The sequence below is a fragment of the Streptopelia decaocto genome, assembly GCF_964273445.1.
Source record: "Streptopelia decaocto genome assembly, chromosome: 1".
Classification (NCBI taxonomy): domain Eukaryota; kingdom Metazoa; phylum Chordata; class Aves; order Columbiformes; family Columbidae; genus Streptopelia; species Streptopelia decaocto.
The window spans coordinates 21,800,164-21,825,816 of NC_138663.1; the positions used below are offsets into that span (position 1 = coordinate 21,800,164).

At 42.4% G+C, this 25,653-nt stretch overlaps 1 protein-coding gene across 1 annotated transcript; it reads right to left on the minus strand.

The window, feature by feature from the left end:
• Positions 1-13,379: 13,379 nt before the first annotated feature.
• Positions 13,380-14,096, minus strand: LOC309452895 (tetraspanin-7-like; the record flags this gene model as incomplete). The annotated part of the gene is made up of 1 exon (XM_082076043.1): positions 13,380-14,096. One exon carries the CDS (start codon positions 14,094-14,096, stop codon positions 13,380-13,382), a length of 717 nt encoding a protein of 238 aa, XP_081932169.1.
• Positions 14,097-25,653: the final 11,557 nt, after the last annotated feature.

Genomic DNA, 25,653 nt, shown 5'->3' on the forward strand with positions numbered 1-25,653 from the left:
TATTCCCTGAAGCCTATTGCTGCACAAAGGACTTCACCAGAAGGAAACTTTCCCACTGCGTCTGTAAAATTCCTATTTACAAAAAAAGCATTGTCCCAGCAGCCGGTGGGTGTGCTTCTGCAGAGTTCCTAAGGGTACCTCCTGAGATGATACCTTTGGTCTCCTGCCTTCTAAAATGTGCCCATTCGAATAAAAGTACCCGACCATAACCTCAAGATATACTGTTTAGTAAGTACAGTACCATGATGTGAGCATCCAACTGTTCTACTGAAGCTTATTGTAAACAACATGTAGCTGAAATGGGCCAAAAAGCAGCGTAGCATATTTTTAAGATCAAGTTTCTCTTATGAGGTTAAAATTTATAACACATTTGTAAATGGCATTTATCCTGGCCTCCTCAGAGTGTGTAATGCATTTCCACAATACAGAAAATAAAAATGTAGGACTGTGTTTAGCCATATGTTAGTCCAAGAGCTGCTGCATGCCAGGCAAGGCCTCAAGAGCACTTGACTGGTCTAGTCACATCTGTTACTACTCAGTGACTATTGTTTAACATTTGGTTATACTTTTCATGAGGTTTCGTCCAATCCTTTCACGAACCAGTGGTTTGACTGGTGTACACAATGAGTACAAACTCATCCAAGCTGGTAACCACAGTGAGTAAACCCCAGAAGTGGCATGCAGAGATGCTTCAGTTCGTTCTGTGGGAGCCACCACTGCAGCCAGCAGCAGGGTCAGCTACGCTAGCGTGTGCTCTGCCCCGGCCGGACAGACCCGCCAGCAAGCTTCACGACCGGGCTGGCAGATTTACGTAGGGACTCACCAGCTGGCAAGTCTGTCCTGGGTTCCTCTGCGTTTCCACTCCTGGCTATGCCATGGTTCTTCAGTCCCTTCTAGGTGGAAAACTTCCTCAAGAATGTGTGAGGGAAGGACAACTGCACAATGGGATCATGTACCACTTCATCCCAAGTGCCTTCACTCAGCATAGTTTCAAATCAGTCAGCCCGGCCTGAGAATGGGAGTAGGAGATTATAAATGATGTACACAATCTCTAGACATAAATATTAACTGAGTTGTCCTGAAATGGCTGGATAAGGTAGTGAAAAAAAATCACTGCTTCTTGTCTCTGACACAGTGGGACTGAAACTAAGCATAGCATCGTTCTTCATTGCAAGTAAAGACAAATTGCCAGGATCTACCTGGAGGTGTAGCGCAGTGATTGCCCAGTTTCAATATGCTACATACACTGTGTTTGCTCATGTAACAGTTGTTCTTTCACCCTCAGTTTTGCCTCAAACCTTAAGTGTGACTATCATGTGTCTCACTTCCTACAAGGGACCACAGTGTGTTTAAACACAGGAGTGCAGGATCTGTAAATGTACACAGCTCTGATATCCAGAGAACTGCATATTGGGCATACTAAAATCCTGCCACGAGACACGTGCAGATGGCAATTTGATGCCCCACCAAGCCTATTCTTCTCGAGCCTGAACAAACCCAGCTCCCTCAGCCCATCCTCATATATCATACTCACCAGCTCCCAAACAGGCTTGGCAGCCCTTGGCCAGGTGAGTTCCAGCTGGTCAGCTCTTTCTTGTCTAGAACTGGACACAATACTCCAGGTGCAATCTCATGAGTGCAGAGAGTTAATCTTTTCTCTGGTCCCACTAGCTACAGTTTTGCCAATACAGCCCAGAATGTGGTTGACCACCTTTAACACAAGAGCATCCTGCTGACCCTTGTTTGACTCATCCTCCACAGCTGCCAGGTCCTTTTCTGCAAAGCTGAAAATGGAACAGACTTCTAGAGCAGTGGACTTCAAAAGTAATCCCAAGGAGAATGATTTAATATTTTCTTCTCATCTCCAGTGTCTACACTTTGGTGAACTGATATCCTCAGTTAACTTTCCCATTTCACATTAGCTCCTTATTTCTGAACGTATGCTCACCCATGTCAGCAAACAGCCCCTACCTACATCAGCTGAGATGGCTCACGGTACCAGGGCAGCACAGATAACGTTGCATTGGCCCATTCATTCCACATGGAATTTTTTGTTTATACAGACTGTAAAAATACAGCACCAAAAGCTGTAAAATCACCAGGATGATACTTCTCCCACAAGCCCTGCATAAATCAGCATGGATTTGGGCAGACTGGGTGGGATGGACAGTGAGGTCTGCTTTCTCCTTGCTGCCCCGCAGATGAGGATATGTTCTTCGCAGAAAGTGTCTGTCCAAGGCAATTGCTCCACAGCAACACAAATGCAAACACTTCATTTTCCCTGTTTGTCACCTATGTACAGCTCAGTAGAGCTGCACTGCACTGATTGAATTAGGAAAAATGACTGAAGAGGAGCACTTGCTTTTGACCAGCACTGGCAGTGATAGAATAAGGGAGAGTGTTTCTCCCTACTTTTTCTTCTTCTACTACCACCTTGTGTCACAGCTGGCTGCTTTTAGAGAGGCCAGCTGTTTTGTCAGAGCAGCTTTATTGAATGAGAAGGTGTCAAAAAGCATGCAGGAAAACTCCCTCCACTTTTAATTGTAGAAAATTTGCCCTGAGAAGAAGAACAGAGCAGTTTAATCCAGTCAATTAGATTGACATCTGCTCTCATAAGTGGCTTGCTTGGAGTCAACATCCCAGGAAATGCCACGTGTCACAACCAGAGATGGGAGATGTACTCTAGCTAAAGATGAGACTTGCAAGTCATCTCATAAACTGCAGGAAATAGTGCCGTTAAGAGATGGAATACATATATATTTCAAATTCTGTTTTAAATGTTAAGGCTTTTCTTCCCTTTTGGATCAGAACACAGCAAGAATTTGTTTCAGCTGCTTATGTTGCACAGGGGTTTGTTCTAAACTGTGCTGAATGAAACCAGCCTCTGATAAACACCTTGTCTGTAACCAGTCCCAGTCTAGGCCCTGTTCAGAAGTGGGCACCTTGATGGAGCCAGGCAGCAAATGCCACAGAAAGACACTGCTTTCCATAACAAGGCTTCTGTCTGAACAAGGAGGGCACAGAGCTCACAGGGAGATTTCCACAGCACGTTTTGCAAGCACACGTGTCAGCAGTGCTGCCATCTTCTCCCTTCCCACAACCAAGTTTACAGATTCACGTGAGCTTTGGGCTTCATAGTTTCATTAAGCCATGGATGACCTTTCTGCCATCAGCTCTGCACAATCCACCAATAACAGGGTGCACCTCCAACTTTCTATGGGCTGGTATCTGATGGGTTAGTGCCAGCTGCCCAGACCATGCACCCTTCACCACATTGGGCTGGTCCACCTGGCCCTTCCAGGCTCTGGGAGAAGGAGTGCCCTCAAAGAAAACAGCAGCAGTAGCTGATTCCTTGTATTTTAATCTGAATTAGCACCACCCTTGGACATTGTTCAGTTTCCAGTAGTTGTCCTGGCTCTACTGTGGAAAAAGGGCAGATCTAGTTGAAACCTTGGAAGGTGATATCTCTGTTTCTGCCAGCCCAATCATAACATCTAATGGCTGGGCCAGCAGCAAATGATATATGGATATGTGCACACACTACTGTATGGATTGTGCAATCGTGCTTTCTGTGCTCATGTATGTAGGTCTCCATCAATAGTGCTATAAAAAAAAGAACCTAAGGGCCCTGTTTTTGCAGAATGGAATTTTATTTTAAGTTGCCAATGGCTTCCAGCTTTGTGCCAACCAGCTCCGGAACCACAGAATCACAGCATCACAGAATGGTTGGGCTTGGAAGGGACCTCTGGAGATCATCTAGTCCAACCCACCTGCTGGAGCATGTTCACCAGAGCAGATCACACAGGCATGTGTCCAGGTGAGTTTTGAATGTCTCCAGAGAAGGAGACACAACCTCTCCTCCACAACCTCTCTGGGCAGCCTGTTCCAGTGCTCTGGCACCCTCAAAGTAAAGTTTCTCCTCATGAAGTTTCTCCTCAAGGAAAGGAGTTCCAGGACTCAGTACTGTAATAATTTGGATCAAGTTAAATGTGAAATAACTGATCTGACATTTTGAGTGCCAAATGCTTTTTAAATCTCATTTGAAGCAGAACAGTATGTCCTGAAAACATGTAAGTACCAGACAGTAATAATCAATGTGATAAAAGCCAGGGTGAAGAACAAAGGAAATGCAGTTCCCAAAAATGTAACAACTAAGGAGCTGACCAGCCATCTGCCAATTTTACTGTAATGTCATAATTAAAAGCTGAAGAGGAAGCAGCACCAGGGGAATTACATTAATAAAGCTTAGATAGTACCACTGAGCAAACTCAGAAAAAAAATGGCTTATGGCAAGCAATGCTTTTCATATGACAGAAGGCTCTGTGGGCAAGACAATTAATCTGTGTTTCACATTATAAATTAGAAGCAAACAAGATATTGCACAGTGTAAACTCAGGAAAAAAAAAAAACTTTTTTTTTTTAAAAAAAGAAAGGTGAAATATGTAGGAAGCACTGGAGAAATCTTATAGGATCCATTTGCAGGGACAGAATGGTGTTTCAATACTGCTGCTAAGCCTCCTGCAAAAGGAAAAGAACATGATGAAAACTGTCTTGAGACAAAGATTGAGTAATAAATAAATAAATGTGAATGTCATGTGCACACAAGGAACATCGTACAGAACGGAAATAAAGGGTGACATCCCTGACACAATGAAAGCATGACATATACAACATATGCTAAAAGGTTGGCTTCAAAACAGCACTCACATCTTCATTTCTACTTGTTAGAGAGAACTGTATTAACCAGGTATATGTCTCAATGCCCTCTATCAGGAGACTTAAAATTAAGCTCTATTCTGCTCTCAAGCCATGAAGTTCATTTCCTGGGACTCTTTCTGGAAAACAGACCTTAATTCTATCTCTGCTTTCTCGAAGAAGTATCCGATGACACGTTTATTTCCTGATGAGTTTGCTCAATGCTACCTTTGAAACTTCATTAATTAAATTATTAACATAATCACCAGAGTTGGTCCAATACAACTTATTTTCCTTGTAAAATAATTAGTTTAGGTTCTACCTAAGTTTCCCAGTGTATTATCACTCTAATAAAAAAAAAACATCAACGACAAGCAATACCATTAAGCCAACAAAGAAGATAAATGAGAGGTGGGTGGTGGTGGTGTTGCCTTTGGAAACAAAAACCTGTTATCTAATAGAAAAATAGTTACATGAAATTATTGGTTAATTATGACTTTCAGCCAAATTTTTCATATAAATACAAACATAAAGGTGACTACTAGTGCTAGGAAGCTGCTGTTAATAAAGCCAGGCAGATCAAGAGGCCTCTTTTCAAAAACCTCTCCAACCAGGAGCTCAGACCTGGAAGGACTGCCTGACTCCTGGGGTGGAAAACTAGAAAAGAAAGAAGAGTTGGTTCAAGGGAGCCAGCATGCAGTAGAAAACCAACAACTGAGATGAGCATTAGAGAGAATAACACTCTGTGAATAAGAAGTGGAGTTACAGAGGCAGGTCTTGGAAAGGCAAAATGGACAAGAAAGTCTGAACATGCTATGCTGGTAGGAAATTTTGCAATATTTATGAGTTTCCAAGTCTGCTTATTACTTAACCATCTTGGTGTTTTCTTTACCAGTTTCGGTAAACAGATCTATTCCAAATCATGAGATAGGTATATTTAGCTGTTGGATTTGTGCTTTTCTTTCATGATTATTTTGGCTGAACTCTGCATGGAAACTCAAGGTGCTGCTGCAGATGGCAGGCCTCCACTTCCATCTCTTCTGAGGGTTCCTCGGCAAGAATGACAGTACCTGGGATTACTGGGAGACAAGTAGACTATGTCAAGGAACACGACATAATCCTTCAGCACAACTACTGAGAAGAGTGTCTTGTTAAAAAGATCCTTTCAGGCAACTGAAGTGCTGACGAACTCTGAAGTCTGCTCAAGGCAATCCCATCTCAGCAGCGAGCTGCTCTGTGAGAAGAGATTCCTGCTGCAAACATCAGCACAGCAGAGGCTGGCATGAGCAGAAGGGGCACCATCGCTCCAGCCCTCCAAGGAAAGCTTTATCATGTGAATAAACTTTCAAGTAAAAAGACGTATTTATTACCTTTTCAATAAACAACAAATTTCAAATACACTGTAAAAGACATCCGCTTTGAGAGGTTTCCTTTATATCATCCAGGGATGGTGAAGGCTCAGAAAGCAGAGCACTGTATTGCACAGATCATTTTCCCAACACTCCCGCTCTAGTAACTTTGCCTCTAATTACCAGGAGGCAGCAGGCACCCTACATAGTGCTGTCTGCAAGGTCAGGAAACCAAACGGCACAGAAACAGCCCTGGAAGATGCACTCAGGGCAGTAATAAAGCAGTATGACTACTCTAATGCTGGCATTTTAACCAAGATATTATCAATCCCAACTCACCAGTCAGTCCTAGAACTGACCAGGGAGACTCCCACCACCCCATCTTTGTGACCTGAAATAAGTAGAGCTATCAGAAATGATTGACATTAAGCATGAAAGATCCCTTTTCTTAGGTTTTACTATGAGGCCATAGCACTGCTTCAAAGTGCTGATACCTTAAGATGCATGTATCTCATGCAGACAGAGTATAGCTGTAGAACTGTTACTCTGGGCAAATTAATAACGTGAATCACCAAGCAGTATTTGACCTATTTGTTACAATGTTAGGATGTAATATGGTACTCCTTGAAGAATCTCCAGTTCCAAGGAGTTGCCCGTCTTGGTCAAGACGAGCATTGTTATATTCATGATGTATCAGTCTGAGTACCCTAACATGATAAAACAAGAGTAATATTTACAAAATAGGAATAGTCTAAAATTCAAGCTTCAAACACTTCTTAACTCAAAGCTTTGCTTCTGTGAAGCCAGCCTAAGAGTGACTCTAGACATCAGCAGAAAGAGAACACACACAAGGCTTCGCAGAAATCGCTTCAAGCAGATTACAGAACTCTTTGCAGAATTAGAGCATTTGAAATAATGTTTAATTTGATAGTTTTAAACCTGTAACTCAGATAAGTTTCTTTACTAAATTCTATTACATGGATTAAGATTTTCTCTCTATATTAGACAGTACTGAGTGTCCATTGCAAATGGAAGCTGATATCAAGGACAGAACGATTGTTTAGATAGTTCCTTTTATTTTTCTGTCACTGTCTCATCCACAAGCAAATCCATACACCTGATTAATAAATATAAAGCTTCTGAAAAATGTGTGTGTGTGTGTTTTGTGTTCTCTTTGATAACATGGGAACACTATATGCTTTGATATTTGATTTTTTCTGACCCAGAAAGTAGATCAGGACAGTAGAGGGCACAAGAAAACAAGGTTAAATTGTGATACTTTAATAGCTTTCTCAGCAAATTACAATGGCATATTGAACAGATTGAAATTTATGGTTTTTAATCATATAAATTTGGGTAGGAGCATGTATTTTTACCACTTTGAATCATAATGGGTGGATGACCAAGGAAGTATAAACTGGAGGAAAATTGCAGATAGATTTGTTTAACCAATGAATACAGCAGTGTAAAAAATCTTACCTGACAAAGATGGTCAGTCCCTGAAACAGAAGGGAACAAAGAACCAAAGGAGATCCTACCACTAGGTTGTTTTGCACTCTAGTTTGCTTTGCATGTCTTTCCATAACATCATCCTGAAAAGCTCAAAATTCAAGGATATTACGTGACTCCCATTAACTTTTCAAGTTGCACAAAGTAAACAGTGGCATTGAAAAGTAAACAGTACACGGATCAGAAGGCTCATGACAAAAGGGATTCACCCACAGTTAAACCCTTTCCGCAGTTCATGCTTAAATTCTTCTCAGAAAATAGTATCTTTATGGCACTGTTTTCTCCTCCTTTGCAGTCTCACTGTTACCACATCTGACTTCACCTTTGGGCATTTTTTTTCCCCTCCTTCAGGCCTCTAGTGAGATCTAAATTCTTTTAGCTGCACTTCTATCTGGAGCTATTCCTCCATGCCCTGGCACTGGATCCCAGAGGAACAATATAGGAGCAAAGTAAACCAATATGAACTGTCGGCTTTCCTAGTGAAAAACAGAAATCTCTTCCCACACATAAATACTTCATTTAATTGTTTGAGACGGGATTTGGGATGTTATGGGGAAGTGACTATGGCTTTGATAAGCTCCCTGAGGTAGAGATGTGTGGCTGGGTGCAGGGAAGGGCTGGACATGTGATACCTTTACAGATGTACCCCTGAACCTTTAGAAACTATGGAGATCTTTTCAAGTTACGAATATCTTTTGACTTGCTCTGTTCAATGCTGATGCTAGTACAGCTCAAACAAATCTAATATCAAAAGCAATGCTACCTTCCTGATGAGATCTGCTGTCCTCTGGGCTGGAGAGATTTCAGATGGAAAGAAAGTCTCAGACTCTGTTGGTTATGTGACTCATGTTTTAGGTTGCTGATCAATATTTTGTGGCCTTCAGAACAAGACTATAGTAAGACTTCCTAACTTGACTGTCCAAACTTCCCATGAAGATGCCTTTTTTGTTGGAATATGAAGTATTTGATTGGGAAAACATTGAATTTCTAGATTTGTTCCAATTCTATCTGATTTATCAAAAGGTCCTCTAGGTTGCTGGATTTATGAAAAAGGGCATCTTTACTGTAATTTATCAGTGGAAATAACTGATGAGTGCTCTTATTGTCAAGGGCTTTATACAATATCAGCTGCTATCAGTGGAAGTCACCAAGGCAGTGACTGTATTTTCTCCAGAAGAAATAAGATAATTTTATAATAAGATAAATATATAAATAAACACAAAAACTTCTTTTTAACAAAATGAATCTTCTTTCTTCTCTGATTTACTCAGTATTACTGCTATTGTTTAAGTTTTCTGACCCCAGCAAAGCCATCTCTTCTCTGAAAATTCACAATCTGTTATAAAGGCCATTTTTAGTTAATATTATTGATAATGTTCAGCTACACACAAGTGCGGTAAATAATTGATCTTGGACAAAATATCAAAACACTTCTGAAGATTGAAGGAGTTATATTCTTGGCATTCTAGATCAATGTTACAAAATAGTCCTTGTTTCATAACAAGGGTCTAATCTTAATACCCTGTTAATCCTAAATCTCAGTTTGCCCAAACAACAGAGCTATTGTTTCTATAACTGCAACATAGCTTGCTCCTATACTTAATTTGGTATGATTTTAATTGATTAAATAACCAGGGATGTTAAAATTGAGATTAGCTTTTTGTAAAATATGGGATCATTTTTTATTGACAAGTGTCTTTACACTGAAGAGGGTGATGGAAAACAAATCTGTAGTCCAGCAAGGGTTAGATGGTGCTGTCTGGGGTAACATTTACCATTTACATCCCTTCTGACTGTCCATTAAAAAAATAACATTGTTTCTAGGTAATTTTAAAAATTCAATTAAAAATTGTTCACAGAGCACAAAGAATTCAAGACAACTGAAACAGATACCGGAAATCTGCTAATTTGGGTATTAATTAGAGAAGAATGACATTTCTTCCATACATCTACAAAAATTAACGTTAATTATTATTCTAAGAACTGGAAATAAACATCCAGATAAAACTCACATGAAATCTTCGGTGATATAAGTATACTTACATGGCTATTGCCAAGGTTTATCCTATCGCAGTGAGTGTAGGCCAAGAGTGCATAGGGATGCTTTGCATTTTTAATTATTCATTAAGTTGATGTCCTGAGATTCAGACCTGGTTGCCATACAAAAATGCACTGCCATGCTTAAAACTTGGTCCTGTCATTCCTATTTTGATATTCTTAGCAACTTAAAAATACAGCAAATCCACTGAAGTTATAATAATATCTACACAGGCGTTTTGGTTTAATGTGTTTTAACAGCAACCTTCATTTCAACTGCCTGCTATGTGTCATACAAAGTAATCAAGGTCAGGATCAAAAATAATTTTATGAATGAATGGAGGAAAAAAAGAGCAATGCCATATTTTTGTAAATTTTCAAAGCTTGTTGATTCCAATAAAGACCATTATAATAAACCCAGTGCAACTCCATGTCCCACACATTCCACAGCACCTGTTTAATTGCTTTCTTAATGGTTCTTCTGAATTTAAAAAAAAAAAAAAAAAAACACAATATGCTTCTATCTTTGCATTTTAGTGTACACTTCATTTCACTTGCACTTAGTTGAACCACGTGGAGACACACACAAACACTAAATTGGATTCAGAACAGTGATTTGTTTTGCTCATAGCACTTACTAAACTTTATTTCTCAAGTATCATTTCCTATACAAACTATACTTTTTGCCCATCATTGAGACTGTACAACATGACCTTGATTTCCAGAAAATAACAAGAGTTCCACAAGTGCATAACTCAAAAAAAAAGTGGTGCTAATACAGGGACATTTATAAACAAACAAACAAAAATTATTATGTAAAACGATAAACATCAGCACTAAAAATGAAGCATTGTTTTCTCTATAAAGAGAGATTCCGAGCACATTTCCAGAGTTCATCTATGCAGATGAAAAGTCAAATGACTGATAAGCCTGTTTACATTGCACTCTTCACCTACAGTGTCATTATCACAGTTACATAGCCACCTACTATCTGAAAAAAGGGTCAGTTAAGATAAAGCCCCAGCTAACAGCCACGCACAACACAAACGTCAATCCAGAATCCTAAACTCCACCCATGCAGACTTGAATCACTCTCCAAAAAGGAAAACCCAGTTTCTCTTTTTATGGTTTTGTTCTTGTGAACTATGGTTGAGAGAACTAAACCCAGGGGAATTACTTCCATGAACAAACATAATTTTTATAAATACAGTGGCAAAATCAGTTTGTGTGCCCAAACTGCAGTGAGTGCTGGATACTACCTGCTGATCCTTGTAGATTTTTTGCTTTGAAATACCCTTCTGGATTCAGCAGTCCTCAGCTGAAACTTCATTTAAACTTTAGACTATTTTGCATATCTGGAGAGTAAAATATCACTTTTACACGGAAACACCTATTGACATTGGTTTGGTTTGAGCTTTGTACATTCTCAACTACCATCAAGTTTGTGCAATTTTTAATATAAGCTGAAAGAATTCCCTTTTTGTTTCCTGGGCAAGCCGGCTTCACAGAAATACTGCACCTTTATGAAGGCAGCCCAGCGAGCCTGGGACTGTTACTAGCAGGCCGAATTGCAGCACTATCCCCATGTCAGAAATACTTACAATCCTGCAGGTGGAACAAATTTACCACAGAATTGTGCAATCCCCCTCCCAAACAAAAGAAGACTGGTGGGAGGGAAATTTTTTTTTTTTTTTAAAAAAAGGGGGGGGGTGCAGCTTCACTATCACAAAAGATTGGGAAGTGGTAGCATTTCGAGGTATTTGTAACCATTTTAAAGCATTAAAAGCAGTAAAGATACCTGAAATCAGAATCTTTCCAATACACGTTTTGCTCTGGTTTCACCCCCAGGAGCGTTGTCAAACAAAATCCTAGAAGCTTATTTTCAGCAGGAGGAAAGCACAGAAATACCGAGGCAGGGTTAGTTTAGGTAGAGAAGCTGGGAGGATTTAAACAGTGGGAGGAGAGGTAGCTCTGTATCTGATCTGGTTTTCCTGAGGGAGAGGCTGCGATGGCTGCAGTGGGTTTGCTCTCACTCCGCAGGGTGAGCGGGCAGGGCCAGCTCCATCTCCCAAAGCCAGCGGGAGGAGAAGCTCTTGCCTCCCGTGCCACTGGGACAGAGGCTCTGTCTGGCTCGTCTTTGCAGACATGAGTCACTCTTCAGTGGGAGGAAAAGAGAAAGCCAGAAATGTAGTCAAAAATAGAAGAGGCAAGGAAGAAAATGAGCCAAGCCCCTCACACCATGCATTCATTGCAAGCACCAGAGCTTCACTGCTAAACCCCTTTCCTCTCCTCCTATGAAGTTATCAGTCACCTTCTTCACTGCAGATTTCCTGTCCTGCTGGTGTTTGTTGGCATTTGACCATTCTCCACAGCTTCGCTAGTCACGTTCCTAAAAGATGCTGCATCCTGGAGTTCCTTTGTGGTTCTTGGTTCTTTTCTGAAAACCTCCCTCCCCCAGCTTGCTGGGTAAGGGGGGCATTCAGCATGTCTTTGTGCCGTGAGGCAGAGAGAGGTGTAAAAGTCCAGTTTGCAGGGTTTAAGGAAGTGGGAAGAAGCAGGGATGAAGCTCTGGAAGTTCAGGACCTCCTAAAGTGCAGGGCTTCCTTTTCCTAAAGCTCCAAATGCAAGCCCAGAACTGCTGAGGAAAACAAAATCCAGTTGATTTACACTGCTCTCTGTTCTGCACACACCCAGGGCTACACAGCAAGTCTTGGGGCTCTCTGTCAACTTTCAGTTTGTATAGAGCTGGCTTCAAAAACATAGGTGGGGGCAGACTTCAGAGACAGATCCTCTGAAAAAGATAAAAGTGTCTGAAGGCTGATTTTTAAGAACCCCTTCTATAAAACAGAAGGTCTGTTCCGCTCACCCTGAAGTTAGCAACGAAAGTCCAAAAGAAACTTCTGAAGGGCAATGTGCCCTTCCCTCCTCTAGCCACCCCTAGTCAGGTCTGATCCTCCAGCTTTTGCCATCCTCTTGTACGACAGGGACTCAGTTTAAGGTTTTCTCAGCCCTGCAATGGCATAACTGGTAAAGCACTGACTAAAGCAGACAGGCACATCCTGAAGGAGGGAGCAGCACTTGGAGCTGCAGCTCCACCTTTAGATGGAGATCAGCATCGGAAACACCACAGCGGGAAAAGCACCCATGGCAGCCGGACAGCTTGAGTCTGCACACAGCAAAGGCAGGACAGCTTTGCAGTGGTGGGGTGCACACTGCTGGGCAGTCCCTCAAGCAGCCCTCGATGGCAGCTGCTGGCACGGCTGTCTTGGACCAAACCTGGCCCTTGTGCACTCTCGCAGTTTTCCAGTAACATAATTTTCCAGTCTCAGAAGAACACTCACCAGGTGTAATGCTGACAGACACTCATCTTGCTCTCCCAGACCCTCTCTGCTTTCCTGGGCCCCATTTCAGTGCCTCAGGATGTTTACATCACCCAGAAAATCTGTCAGCCTTGACACGTCTGTCTTCCCACTGCCCCAGAGGGTGATGTCTGTCCATGCTGCCACCACTCTCCGCAGAAGCAGTCCAGAGGCTCCAGGGAGGCTGTGGGGACCCACTGCCCTGCAGAATACACAGCCAGGCCAGGACACACCTTCCCAGCTCTGAGGGACCATGGAGATGCCTGTGTCATTGATGCACCTGACACAGGCTCCAGAGAAGGAACAGAGTCTGGAGAGGGAAGCTCAAGTGGAAGTGAGGAATATGAAGGGAGGCTTTTCCCAATGGGGTACACCCAGGTTTAGGGAAAGAAATTAGTTGGAACTGATAAGGGACAGGACCAGGGAGATCTCAGCAAGGGGTGGAGATACCCAGCCGGTGGGCAGGGATGCGGGCAGCCAGCAGGCAGGCCAGCACAATGCCGATGAGCTGCAGCAGTGCCAGCCCCAGGGCAGCCGTGGCAATATAAAACATGTTGCTACTGACGAAGGCTGACACCTTGCTGAAGCAACCGTCATGGTGCAGCCAGTGTGCATTGGGTGGGCTGTGCTGGCAACCCCGGCGGGCCCGGCAGCAGCTGAGGGGCACCGAGCCATTGTGCCCCAGCCCCCAGGGCAAGGTGAGCCAGTCGCGATAGCTCTCCACACCACAGCAGGACAAGGCATGCTGCAAAGCGTCCAAGGCATCTGCCATCCCCTCGTCCTCCCCATAGGCAAGCAGAGCCTGGTGTAGCCCTTCCTGGAAACCCTGCGCAACGTTCTGGCGGTAGAGCAGCGCTGAGAGCCCCGCCGTCACCCCAGCCACCAGCACGGCGGTCAGGAAGGCACTGTAGGTGCGCAGGAGGCCGCGGTGCTCTGTGGCAGCACTGAAGCAGCCCAGGAAGCCCCAGATGATGACTGTGACACCGGTGGCCACGAGGATGGCAGGAGCGCTGGGGTAGTCGTTGGCTGACAGTGCCAGGTAGCTCCCCAGAGACACCTTGGCCCAGATGCCAATGATGAGCATGGTCAGCCCTGCTGCCCAGAAGATGAAGCTGAAGGCCATGAGGGACAGCTTGAGCATGGTCATGGTGCCTTCAGACCCTGGTGCCGGGGGCCTGTGTCTGCGCCGGGCAGGCTGTGGCGGTCGCGGTGAGGTGGGTCCCGCGGCCGTCGGTGCCGCCGCTCCCCAGGAGTGCTGGTCTGCTGCTCCGCGGGGAGGAGAGGGCGCCTTGGCGGTGCTCGGGGTGCTGTCTGGTTCCGTCGCTCCTGCCGGGCAGCTCTGGGTGCGGAGCCCGACAGCCGCTTCCCCCGCAACCGCTGCGAGTCCCGCCGCTGTTCCGCCCCGTCCCCTTTTTGAGCGCCCGACCGGGGAGGCGGCGGCGGCGCTTGTCCCCGCTGCAGGGCCCGGCGGGGCGGGACGGGACGGGCCGGAGGTTCCTCCCTTCTCCCCGTGCCGTCCTCTTTTAAACGAGCGGCCGCCTCAGGTTAACGCACGTCCAGCAAACAGCGAAACCGGGAGGAGAAGCACGTACATACGCTCCTTAGCGAGCACACACATCGGCTCCTTAGGGCTCCCCTCCGAGGCTCGGGGTGCAGTAAATGCTCGAGTGTACGTCGACCGGCAGGTCCCGCCGTCCGCAGCGCTGTGGGCGCTCAGCTGAAAAGGTGCTGAAAGCTCGAAATTAGCATTTGCTGGAATACGCTGCAGCCCGGACTTACCATGGGCAAGAGACTAAACTTTTCCCTGTAAGCGACAGGAGTAGCACCTAAAAATCCCACAAATAATCCACAGAAAGCATAAAAAACTATTAAATGACAGGGTTTGGGGTTTTTTGGTTGGTGGTTGTTGTTGCTGCTTTTTGTTCGTTTGCTTGCTTTGTGGATTTGGGTTTGCTTTTAATATTTCTTATACTGCATCAAGCTGTGCTATTTGGGCACTTTGTAGAAACAAGCATAAATCCCTGCCCGAATATTAATTAACTACATGGTCAGTCAGTCAGTCAATCTCGATTTTCCCAACTGGAAACTATTTTCCGGGTGCTCTGACTCTGTTAAATATTTGCTCGATTTAGCCCATGATAACACTGGGACATAGAGAAGGCATTAAATGGCTGTGCAAGCATGTGCACAAATAGATACTGTTATATAAATGGCACAGGAAGGTCTGATATGAGCATGTACACTACCACGAGCAGTAGACTCTCACTGCAAAAGATAAGCTGCTCCTACAGACCAGGTAAGTAAAAGATGAAAAGGCAACTGTGAGGCAGGATCTCAGACAGCAGTAGAATTAGCATCCCCCAGTGCTAATTCATTGCTTAGAGCAGGAGTGTCAAACTCATTTTCACCGGAGGCCACAGCAGTGTCGCCATTGCCTTCAAAGGGTTGAATGTAATCTTAGGACTGTATAAATGTAGGAGTTGTTACATTTACACAGTCCTAAAATTACAGTGAAGGCAACCACGAGACTGTTGTGGCCGCCAGTGAAAATGAGTTTGACATCCCTGCCTCACAGAGTCTTCGCCATTTCTTGACAACACTACAAGAGGCACTTAGTACTCTTCAGTTCAAGATTTTATAGCATCCTCATTACTATGAGTCTTTGCACTGAATACAGAAACTACTCAAAGGCATTGCAAGACAGAGTTGACTTTCATATGTCTTCAGGTGCTCAAGAAATAAATTTTGTTATATATTAGCATACTATCAGACTTCTATAAAATGTCAGTGTTGCATTTTTAAAATGTTTAAATAAAATATTAATTATTACAGTTTCTTTAGTTGGTGGGAGATCTTTAACATGTGCAGTTTAATGGATCACTGTGCACTTCAAACTGTCAATCTTTCCCCGCCCCCCTCTCCGTAATTCCACATCCTGGAACAGTGGTAGTCTCATTCGAATTTCCCCTGATATAACTTGGAGTGAAATTTGGGGGTTTAGTTTGTATGTGCAACAGTCACACCAAAAAATCAGGTCAGGGTCCCCTGTTGTTCACATCTTTATTAAACTCCTTTGGGACTGAATTCTAAGGTTTAACTATGTTCCAATGCTAACTTTTGTGTGGAAGTTTGAGAATAATATTTTCTTGGTTTCTTTCTGTTACAGAAACATAGAAAGGAGGTGCTTCACTTATCACATTTTAGCATAGTTGTAAAAGCATGAATATAGCACAATCATCATTGAAACATCATCTGTTCTTTATTAGAGGCCTTAATAATTTCATTAGCTGGAGACTATCATCATTCCCATATTTTACAGTTTACACATTTTACATTCTCTTCGCTTTTTACAAGTTTAAGCTCTTCATTAGTTACTTAACAGATGAAGTCTGAGCTACTTCCTTTGATTCTCTGATCTTCTCAGAAGATTCCCAGCTCTTCATGTCAAGATGATTTAGGAATTATGATTTCCTTGCTCTAGTACAGCATACTGCATCATATTACCCATTTTAGCACTAAATTGTATGACTGATATCTACAGTGAAGAATTTAAAAAGCTCCTGGCAAAGACAAACTAGAGGTCTGCAGGCATGGAGCTTCCTAACCAATGGCTAAAAGGTGACGGTTTTCACAGCTGACACCTAAGTGGACACAGTGTTGGGAGGCTCTGAAGGGGCTGTTCCTGAAGCTGTGTCTCCTCTGAATTTGCAAGTCTCTGCTGGCCAGGCAGCTGTCAGTCATGCAGGGGAAAGTCCCTGTGGTCCCTGTAATGGGCTGATCATTGCTGTGTCACCAGCTTCCAACCACCTGTTTCTTCTCTAAGGATTTTACACCTTTTCCTAGAAGTGTTTTTTTTTTTTTTCATTTTGAATCCTTGAACTGCTAACCACCCACATCTCAAAACTATCCGCTGCTGTTTTGCCCTTCTTATCTCGCATGACTCCCTGTACTTTCTCAGGACAGAGCAATTTTTGCAGAGGTTTCTCAGAGCTGGTGCTATCAGAACTAGGTGTTGGATGGCAGACAGCTGGAACCTGCAGAAGGACTAGGTCGGCTTCATTGGGCAGTGATAATGGGAGGCTACAGCCCCTCATCAAGGGACAAACCTGTGGATACTCCATCTGGATACTGTCTGAGATCTGAAGCCACATTTGGCTTCAACACCAATAAAGAACATTAATAAGCGGTGTTTTCTGCTGCCCTTGCCCTTCCTTACAGAGAAAGCAGGCAAAATAGCTTTAGAACAGGCTTGTACATGTGTCTTGGGATGCACTATGCCAGGTAGGAGTGGTCAAAATATAGGGTATATGGGCAGATCTGTGGCCACCCAGGTTCCTCTAGCATGTGTCAAAGATGAAGGATGGTGCAAAGTGTAGAGAAATCTAAAAGTATCTTCATAAAGATGTTTTATGATCTATCAGTGCTGTTGTGAAGTATTTGGTACATAGTAACTATTCATTTCACTGGCAGTTAGGTGCTGAACTTCCTCCAAAAATCATGCTAAGCATTCAGTGTTAGGAGATGTCAGATGATTTCAACATTTGTGCTTTTTTTAGCTAGGGTGAAATGAGTATGCAGGGCCAAATTCTGCCCATTCTCATAAGCTGTGTCACTGGAACAGTTTGGGTAAGTAAAGGAGGTAGGATTGGGTCCCTTGGGTGTACTTGAAGCCATAAAGGATGAAACAGCTTCAGCGTCTGAATCTTCCTAGAATAGCTTAGACTTTATAGATTTTTCAGACATTAGCAGAACCATAAAATACATCTACATCTTAGTAAGAAAACTGTCACAGAATCTCCTGAAATCCTACTAGTGAACGAATGTTCACGATCCTGTATGTGATATGTGGACCAACAGTTTGATGAAAGAGAAGTGATATTCCTTTACAACATGTCATGGAAAGACCATAAGAAATGAGGGTTCAGAAGTGCCTAACCCAGTAGTGAGAGCAGCAATACCCATTATCAAAGAGTGGTTACAAACACGGGCAGCAAATACAGTGAGATTGACCTTGGAAAATGCAAACTAATATATCTCAGACAAAACTGGTATGTAGTGCCAGGAAGAAATCTGCCAAACAATGCATCTGAAGGATATATGGGTGATAGCAAATACCTAATTAGGCAGCACTCTGCAGTACTATTTGGCAAAGAAAAGCAATCTGTTTGAAGCATGAATTTTCCTCTTTCCTTACTGTTTTGGTAGGGACATGTCTTCAGTGTTACATCTCTTCCCTGGTAGAGTCAGGATGATTTTAATACAGTTTTCCCTCTCTCTTTTCTGTCATTTTTTTCACCTGAATTTACACATGCAATTCTGAAGAGACTGTTTGCAATCAGTCTATAACAGAGAGAAAAACAATGCAGGGATTCTTCACGGCTTCTCAGGGACACCAAATCCTTTTGTGGTCCCCAGGCTGTGGCTATTTAAGGTAGCTCTGCCTACAAGAACAAGTGGCAGCACTGGCACAGAGAGCAAGATCGGGTACTTAGGAGCTTTACTGTAAAAATATGGGTAGCAAGAATAGCTTCAAAAAAGCAGTATTCATTTAGGGTTCACAAGTCTGCTTTCCTTAGACACCTGAATGAGATTCTCATGTCATGACTCACAGAGTTACTATAGCTGCCAAAGTACCTGCATTTATTTACCCTGGGGAAAACTAGAACTCCTGTGATGCCACCATAGCATCCTACTGGTGTTACATCAGTGTATTTTTGGTGTTGTAACTATTTACTATTGGTATTTTCTTTTCTAGTGATATACTTAAGAATTTATGCTTTTCTGATATACTTAAGAGTTCTTCCCATGGACAAGATGCCTACTGGGTGGGATTCTTGTTAATACAAAACAGAAACATTTCTTATGTTGAAGTCTGATTTTGTGATGCTTTGTCATGTTGAGTGACCATAAATTCAATTCCACTGAATTCAATAGAACTGTTAATAGGAAAAGCAGTTACTCAGTGTGAGGACATTTATCAAAATCCAATTGAAATTATTTTTATGTAAAGCTGAATGATATTTTTATTCTAAATTGAATCAAATGGAACAGAAGTCATAGTTTAACAGTCTCCCAGTGCTGTGGAGCATGAATCTGATGCAACTCCAGACTGGATGGGAAAAGAAGACGGACATGGAGGAACAGAGAATTTCCTTTTGATCTTCCCATTGACTCTGGAAAGGGAATATGTTAATGTTTCATAACACAACTCCCTCCCAGCTGTAAGTTCCTTCAGGAAAGATGAATAGATTATGAAATACCACGTACCCTTGGCCCTTCACAAACCCTTGATCCAAGAGGAAACGTCGGATAAGCTGCTGCTGCTCCACCAGTGAGGCCAAGGGATTCCTGCAGGACCCAGCCCCTGCTCCTTGGAACGTATTCCACCAGCACTAACAGCACGAGTGCTATTTTTTCACACTGAGTTTATTTTAGGAACTCAGGTATACAATCTCTCACATAGATCAGCCACTTTACTATTAATAGCAACAATCAGGGCTCCTTTGGATTAACGATTTACTTCTAATGTGTTTTTTAACCTTAAAATAAGCACAGAGTTTAATTTTAGCTGTAGCTTCCCCATAGCTACTGAGGATAATATGATTCATGCCTTAAGCAAATTTCTCAATGAAAATTCAAGGCACTTTCCAGTAACCCTGCAGAAAAATACTGTGTGCTGAACATCAGATATGTTTCAACACTAGTATATCCAAATAGCAGGCAGGCTAGATGGGTGGTAAAGATTGCCAAAATCCTATGTCAGAGGAATTAAAAAAGAAGCAGGTGTTTAGGCTTTTCATTTTAGGGACAAATGGGAAGACAAGACAAGGTTAAACATCACCAAATTTTATGTTTTATCTTATAAAAATCTGAGTATATTATTACTAATTCTCAATTTCCACGTGTATTAGGAGCTGAGGAGCTGTATGTATTTCACATATTGGAACCTATGGAATGTGTATGCTGACAGCAGTTAAGTGTACTTGGCAGATCATAATTCATATAATATTTGCCTATACTTATCAATATGAATTTCCATATATGAGGGGCATTTCCAAGATCTGCAGTTGAAAAAATCTATTCTGTTTTTCACTTGATTGGTATAATTTTGTATAATCTTTGCTGGTTTTGAAAATTAAAGACCTTGTTTCTTTAAAATCTTTCCCCCTCCCATTTTATCTGAAGCAGATATCATTATACTAATTAGGTATTAGTTGATCCAAAACAAAATAAATTAGGGTATGCTAGAGAGTCGTGCAACATAGCACAACCACCCCTGTGTCTCCTTTTATCAAAACACTGGAGGCTTCCAGTTCATGGATGCTAATGCAGGATAGTGGTGGGAGAAGACTATTCCTCTGTAGATGCATACAATAGCCCAGAATACACCACGTAATATTATTTTGATATATTAACCAATAATTAGTAGACTATTTAGCAATATTGTAAGCATGGCTTTATAGAATGAACATCTATCATCGCTGATTATGTTAAAATTATTATGTACATAGCCTGATACATAAAGGTGATCAATATGTTGGCCGTAACATGTAAATATCAACATATATCTACCAGCACTTGTCCCTTGCTTCCAAATGGTGCTTGGCACTAGGTTAGTAGGAAGAAGGAATATTTGGTTACAAGCCAGCTTTGTGCTTTCTGGGTGCCTAGGTCAGGAATTGGGAAATGTCATGGATAATTGCCACAGCTGAAGCATCTGGGAGAAAAATGAGGTTCAATTAAAAGGTACATATTCCACATGCACCATCTGATTCACACCTGCACATGAATCTTCTTTATCTCTGCCATGTTTCCAGATTTTGACAGATATTGCCATCACAGGTTGAGGACAAGGTGACCATGCACACTCTGTGGACTGGTCAAAGAACACCATGGGGCACAGACTGTTATCCTGGGGTCACAGAAGCCTGTGTCCTTGCTGAGGTGAATGGTTAGGGCATTTCTACAATACAACAACATTATTAGAGCACCTGAGGATTTTCCAAGCCTTGGGGTCCAGATCCGCAGACTTCATGTACTTTAAGGTTACTGGTCTTCAGCTGAGCTGAAATTTTGCAGGGCAGATATTTATCTGAGCCTGAAATACTTTTTTTTTTTTTTTTTAACTTCCAGCAACAATGGTTCCATAAAAACTGTTCAAAAACAGTTTAGGGTAAAAGACACTATTTTTGTCCTTTAAAAAATGGCATTTCAATCATCCTATAGCACGTCTAGGCTTTGGACTACAGACTTGAAAGCTGGCAAAGGACTAGGAATTATTTTTTCATCTAATTTTCACATGAAACTGGTTAAATTTGGTAAACTATAAATCTCTGCAACCTTATTTCACACCTCCTCAGTCAAGAGTCTGTCTCGAACTGCTGAGTATGGTCCAGGCCAGGTTTTCAGTTTTTTCCCTGAAACCTGTGCTCTCAGTTACTCTCATTCCCTTTGATCAAGTACTGGAACTCTAATTTTCCTGTGCTCTCCATGTTCCTGCTGATGGTACCCAAGCAGGCAAGAAGAAGAAATGGGTGCAAATGCAATGACAGAAGTTTGTCCATAGGACAAAGTTTGGCTTGGTAAAAGGGATGACATGGCAGTGAGTCAAGAGAAAGACCTGGAAAATGGAATTACAAGCCATTTGAACATACTAATCAAAATAAATTGGGTAGGGGCAGGAAATCAGAGGAGATTTGGAAATCAGAGAGGAAGAGAAATTAGATGTGGAGACAGCCACAGCCTCTGTGTTCAGAATAGCCTGTCTTCTTCAGGAGACGGTGAGTAGAAACTCAGTTGTGAATAAGTTTATTTTTAATTTATAGTGTCAATTTTAAATACTCTGACCAAAAAAAACCAATAAAACCTTCAATGTCTCAGTTGGATTACCCCAAATCAGTGCACAGTTCCTCATTGTAAAATTTTGTGTCACCTACTTCAACAGGGTATAATGTAGATAGATTAATCCAGATCTGTAAAACAAAACAAAACTAATAAAAGTCATACAAAAATTCTAACATTTAACACTGGAGAAAAGGAGAGTTCTTGGTTTGCATAAGAAATTAATTCAAAATTTGCGGTGAATCTTAACTCAATTTTTCCTTTACCCTTGATGAGGGACAAGGACTGTTGCAGCCAACTCAGGGATGACTAATTCTTCTGTAAAGTAAAGAATACAGTAATCTATCCTCACAGAATCTTACAGAATCAAAAGACACTTTTTATCTTTGAGCTAAAGAAGGATTTCTGCTACAGAACAATATTTGAATTCTTCCTAAGCAAGCAGATACAGTAGAACACACCCCTAGGCATATAACACTTGATTCTTTACTGTGTGGAAAGGTCACCTATTAAAAGCAAGCCCGAATTTGAGTACAGCAGGGTTGGGCTGATGCAAAGCCAGAGTAAACACAGCAATCAAGGCTTGTGAACTTTGATGGGAACTTTATGTTACCTTTCATAATCTTTCAAAATATCTAGATGCTATAGTCACTTGCAACATCTCTAATTTGCCCCCTTCACCTGTTCTCTGACAGCTCTGTAGACAACTATTAATACCTCATTAAGAGAAAAAGACAGTCAGGGAACCCACACGCCACATCTTCTTGCTCAATTATTTAAAATACTTAGGAAAACATCCAGATTTAGCTAGCAGATCACAGCGCTCTAACACAAATCTGGTCATCGTCACCATCCCCAAGGTAATTTGCTTGTGAAGAACTTGACTTTTGATGTGGAATCTCCACATGCATGAAAATAAACTCACAGTTTAAATAGGGTTAAGTTACATTTACCATTCTTTGTAACTATTGTGCCACAAACAGTTCTGATTTGTAATGAGATATGTCAGCAGGATGTTTATCATGCTCTTGGCACCAATATTTACTATCTATGGGCCTGCAAAATCCTCTACCTTGTGTGTCTCGTCTACTTCTTTCACAGCTAACTAGTATTATTTCACAGTCTTCTGCTGATTGCAAGGTTTACTACAAAAGAAAAGGAGGCCAAGGTCAATGTGTTTATCAGAACACTTGGAAGACATGGTTGTTCACTCTGCTGTACCATCTGTGAACATTGCTTTAAAACAGGTTCTTTTGTATGATGCCCAAGACATAGGGATCATACACTTTTATACTGTTGTAGCTTTGTTTTGTTATCCTGAAAAGAGCAGCAAAATTAGGCAGTAACCTGGCTGGGGGCAGTTCAGTTTTTCAGATGGAATAATTTTGTTGTAGGGCACAGGTAGCCCTTAAGCAAGTGGTTTAGGAAGCTATTGCTGTTAGTTCAAAGATTCTCATCAGAGATGGAGGGGCAGATTACAAGAGTGCATCTAGGCCACTGTCACGCCAGGTAGGATGGATTTGCATAAATCCTCATAAGTTCATTAGGGGCACTAAATTCTGATTGAGGGGTGATAACTCTTTAAACCACTCTACCAGGACCACAAGCCCTGGTGCAGGTGGAAGGAAGCTGTCCATCGTGGTCATATGGTAGTTTCCACCTCTTTTTTTTTTCCTAACAGAGTCCTTTTCAAACTTGCTGCCCTTGTCTCCCTAGTAAATTCTCCACTTTCTCAGAAAACATTTGGCTTATGGTGAAATTGCTGTGTCCAGATCATAAGCATGTTTAAGACTACCATGTTCCACACTTCCAGCTTAAGCTCAACAAAACAAACAAGGACCATTTCCCTTTCTCATTGATGTCTCCCTCCTTCTCGTCACTCTTACCCGTAGGTGTATGCCCCAGGATTTTCTGCAGAAAATTTGAAGAACAGACACCTCCTCATGTCAAGGTCTATTAGAGGACACAGGCATGCAAACTGACATTCTGACTCAAATCCATGGGAGATAATCGAATACTCTGATATGCAATAGGTGTAACTCTGGATTTTAGGTTCCGATTCTGCTTTGTACAGCTATTCCCTGCTATTGAAACACAAACACAAGGTAACATTAAGGCAGGCTACTGGTTTTATTAGCAACATTTTTTTTTCAGGAGAAAGGCATTGTGAAGGGACCTATTAGGTCAAGAACTTTTTCCATCTAATCTATGAAGGCAAAAGCAGCTGGAATTTGTGAATCACAGTATTTCCAGATATTAGTAATAAAGGTTTTGTAATATGTGTCAGGCTTGATTTTTTTACATCAAATGACACTATCAAAGGAAATATGATGTTAACAATATTTATGCTCTCCAGCCTTAGCCCACTTGCAGCAAGGTCCTGGAGCCAGGTCCTATAAACACTGAAGTGTGACAAGAATTTGCCAGACTCTGGTTGTGCAAGCCCTGTCCTTAGGTGAATGTATGTACACATAAGGAGTCTTAGAGCTCATGCAAATCGGGGAGTTGATGAACAGGCAAGTTGATTACAGCACTTTGATTAATTCCCCATATGGACACTGTATGTGGGGAAGCCACTGCACCACCTACTCCAGATTAATCTGCTCTTTGCTTTGAACAATCCCCTGGAGATTCTGTGGAGAGCAGGCAGCACCCCTGTCTTTCAATATCCAGCTCAATTTCTTGTAGGACAAGCTGATAGACTTTATATATGCCCCAAGGCTTGTGAGAAGGAAGGAATTTAACAGAAAAGTGTCATTGCTAAACCAGGCTTTTCAATACAATTTTAAACCAAAGTTCTGGACCCATCCTTTTGTTCCTTGTGTCCACATCTCACATTGACATCAGAGTGATTTTCAGTACTTCATAATCCAGCCTTTATCTTCAGCTCATTTGTTTATTTGTTTACAGGGATTACACCCAAAGTCTCCCATAAAGCCATACAGCTTTCAAATCCAAGGCAGACTAATGTGCATTAAGGATTGCAAATTGGCTTTAGCCTCGACTTTTCTGCTCTGTAGCGCTAATCCAGATTGTTATTAGTTGAAGACAGCACTGTGTGATTTAATTGCTCCTGTGTAGGAACAAGACCATATATAATAGCTCTATTTTCTCTCCTTTGTCTTCCAAAGTCTACTAGCATTAGGTTCTGTTGCAGGACTTCTAGTTTCCTCCAGTGAAAAGAAAGATTAATTTGTGCAATCCTAGGCTCCCTCACAGGGGCACATCCCTGGTTTGCCTTCTTTTCCAGCCTTCCCTGTAGAGAAGCACAAGCTCTGATTTGCCTCCTGGGTGATCCTTCTCCCTGGATGAGGAAAGCCCGGAGTGTGCCTCTTACATCTGTCTCACTGTCGCAGCAATGCCATGTTGCTCACTCTGCGCGTCTCCTGTGCAAACAATCCCCAAACCAGCCCTGGGCTGAGAGAGCTAACAGCTTCTGCTACCCCAGCTGTGTTACTCACAGTGTTGGAGTGCCTGAACATCGCAGAGCATTGTGCTGTGCAGGTCAGCTGCAATCTCCATGGGAGGGGGGAGATGAAAAGGAAGATACAAAGGAAGAAAAAGGGGGCTGTGGCTCTTCGACCCCCTCTGCCATCAGCATCATCCCCTTCCACACACACGCTACAGGCTGCATGCGTGCCTGGACCCATGCCATGGCCAGCACAGCAGCTGGGGCTGGACCTGGGGTGGCCACCAACACATCGCTCATGGCAATCAGCTTCCCACAGAGCTTCCCTTCAGCCATTTGTGATGGACTGACTGGAAGCATCATGCAAATATTAAGGGTAAATTGCAAAATTCAGAGGCAGCCAGGTCAGTCTAGTGTGTGGTTTGGTTCTTCCGATTTACCAAATCAGCATTGC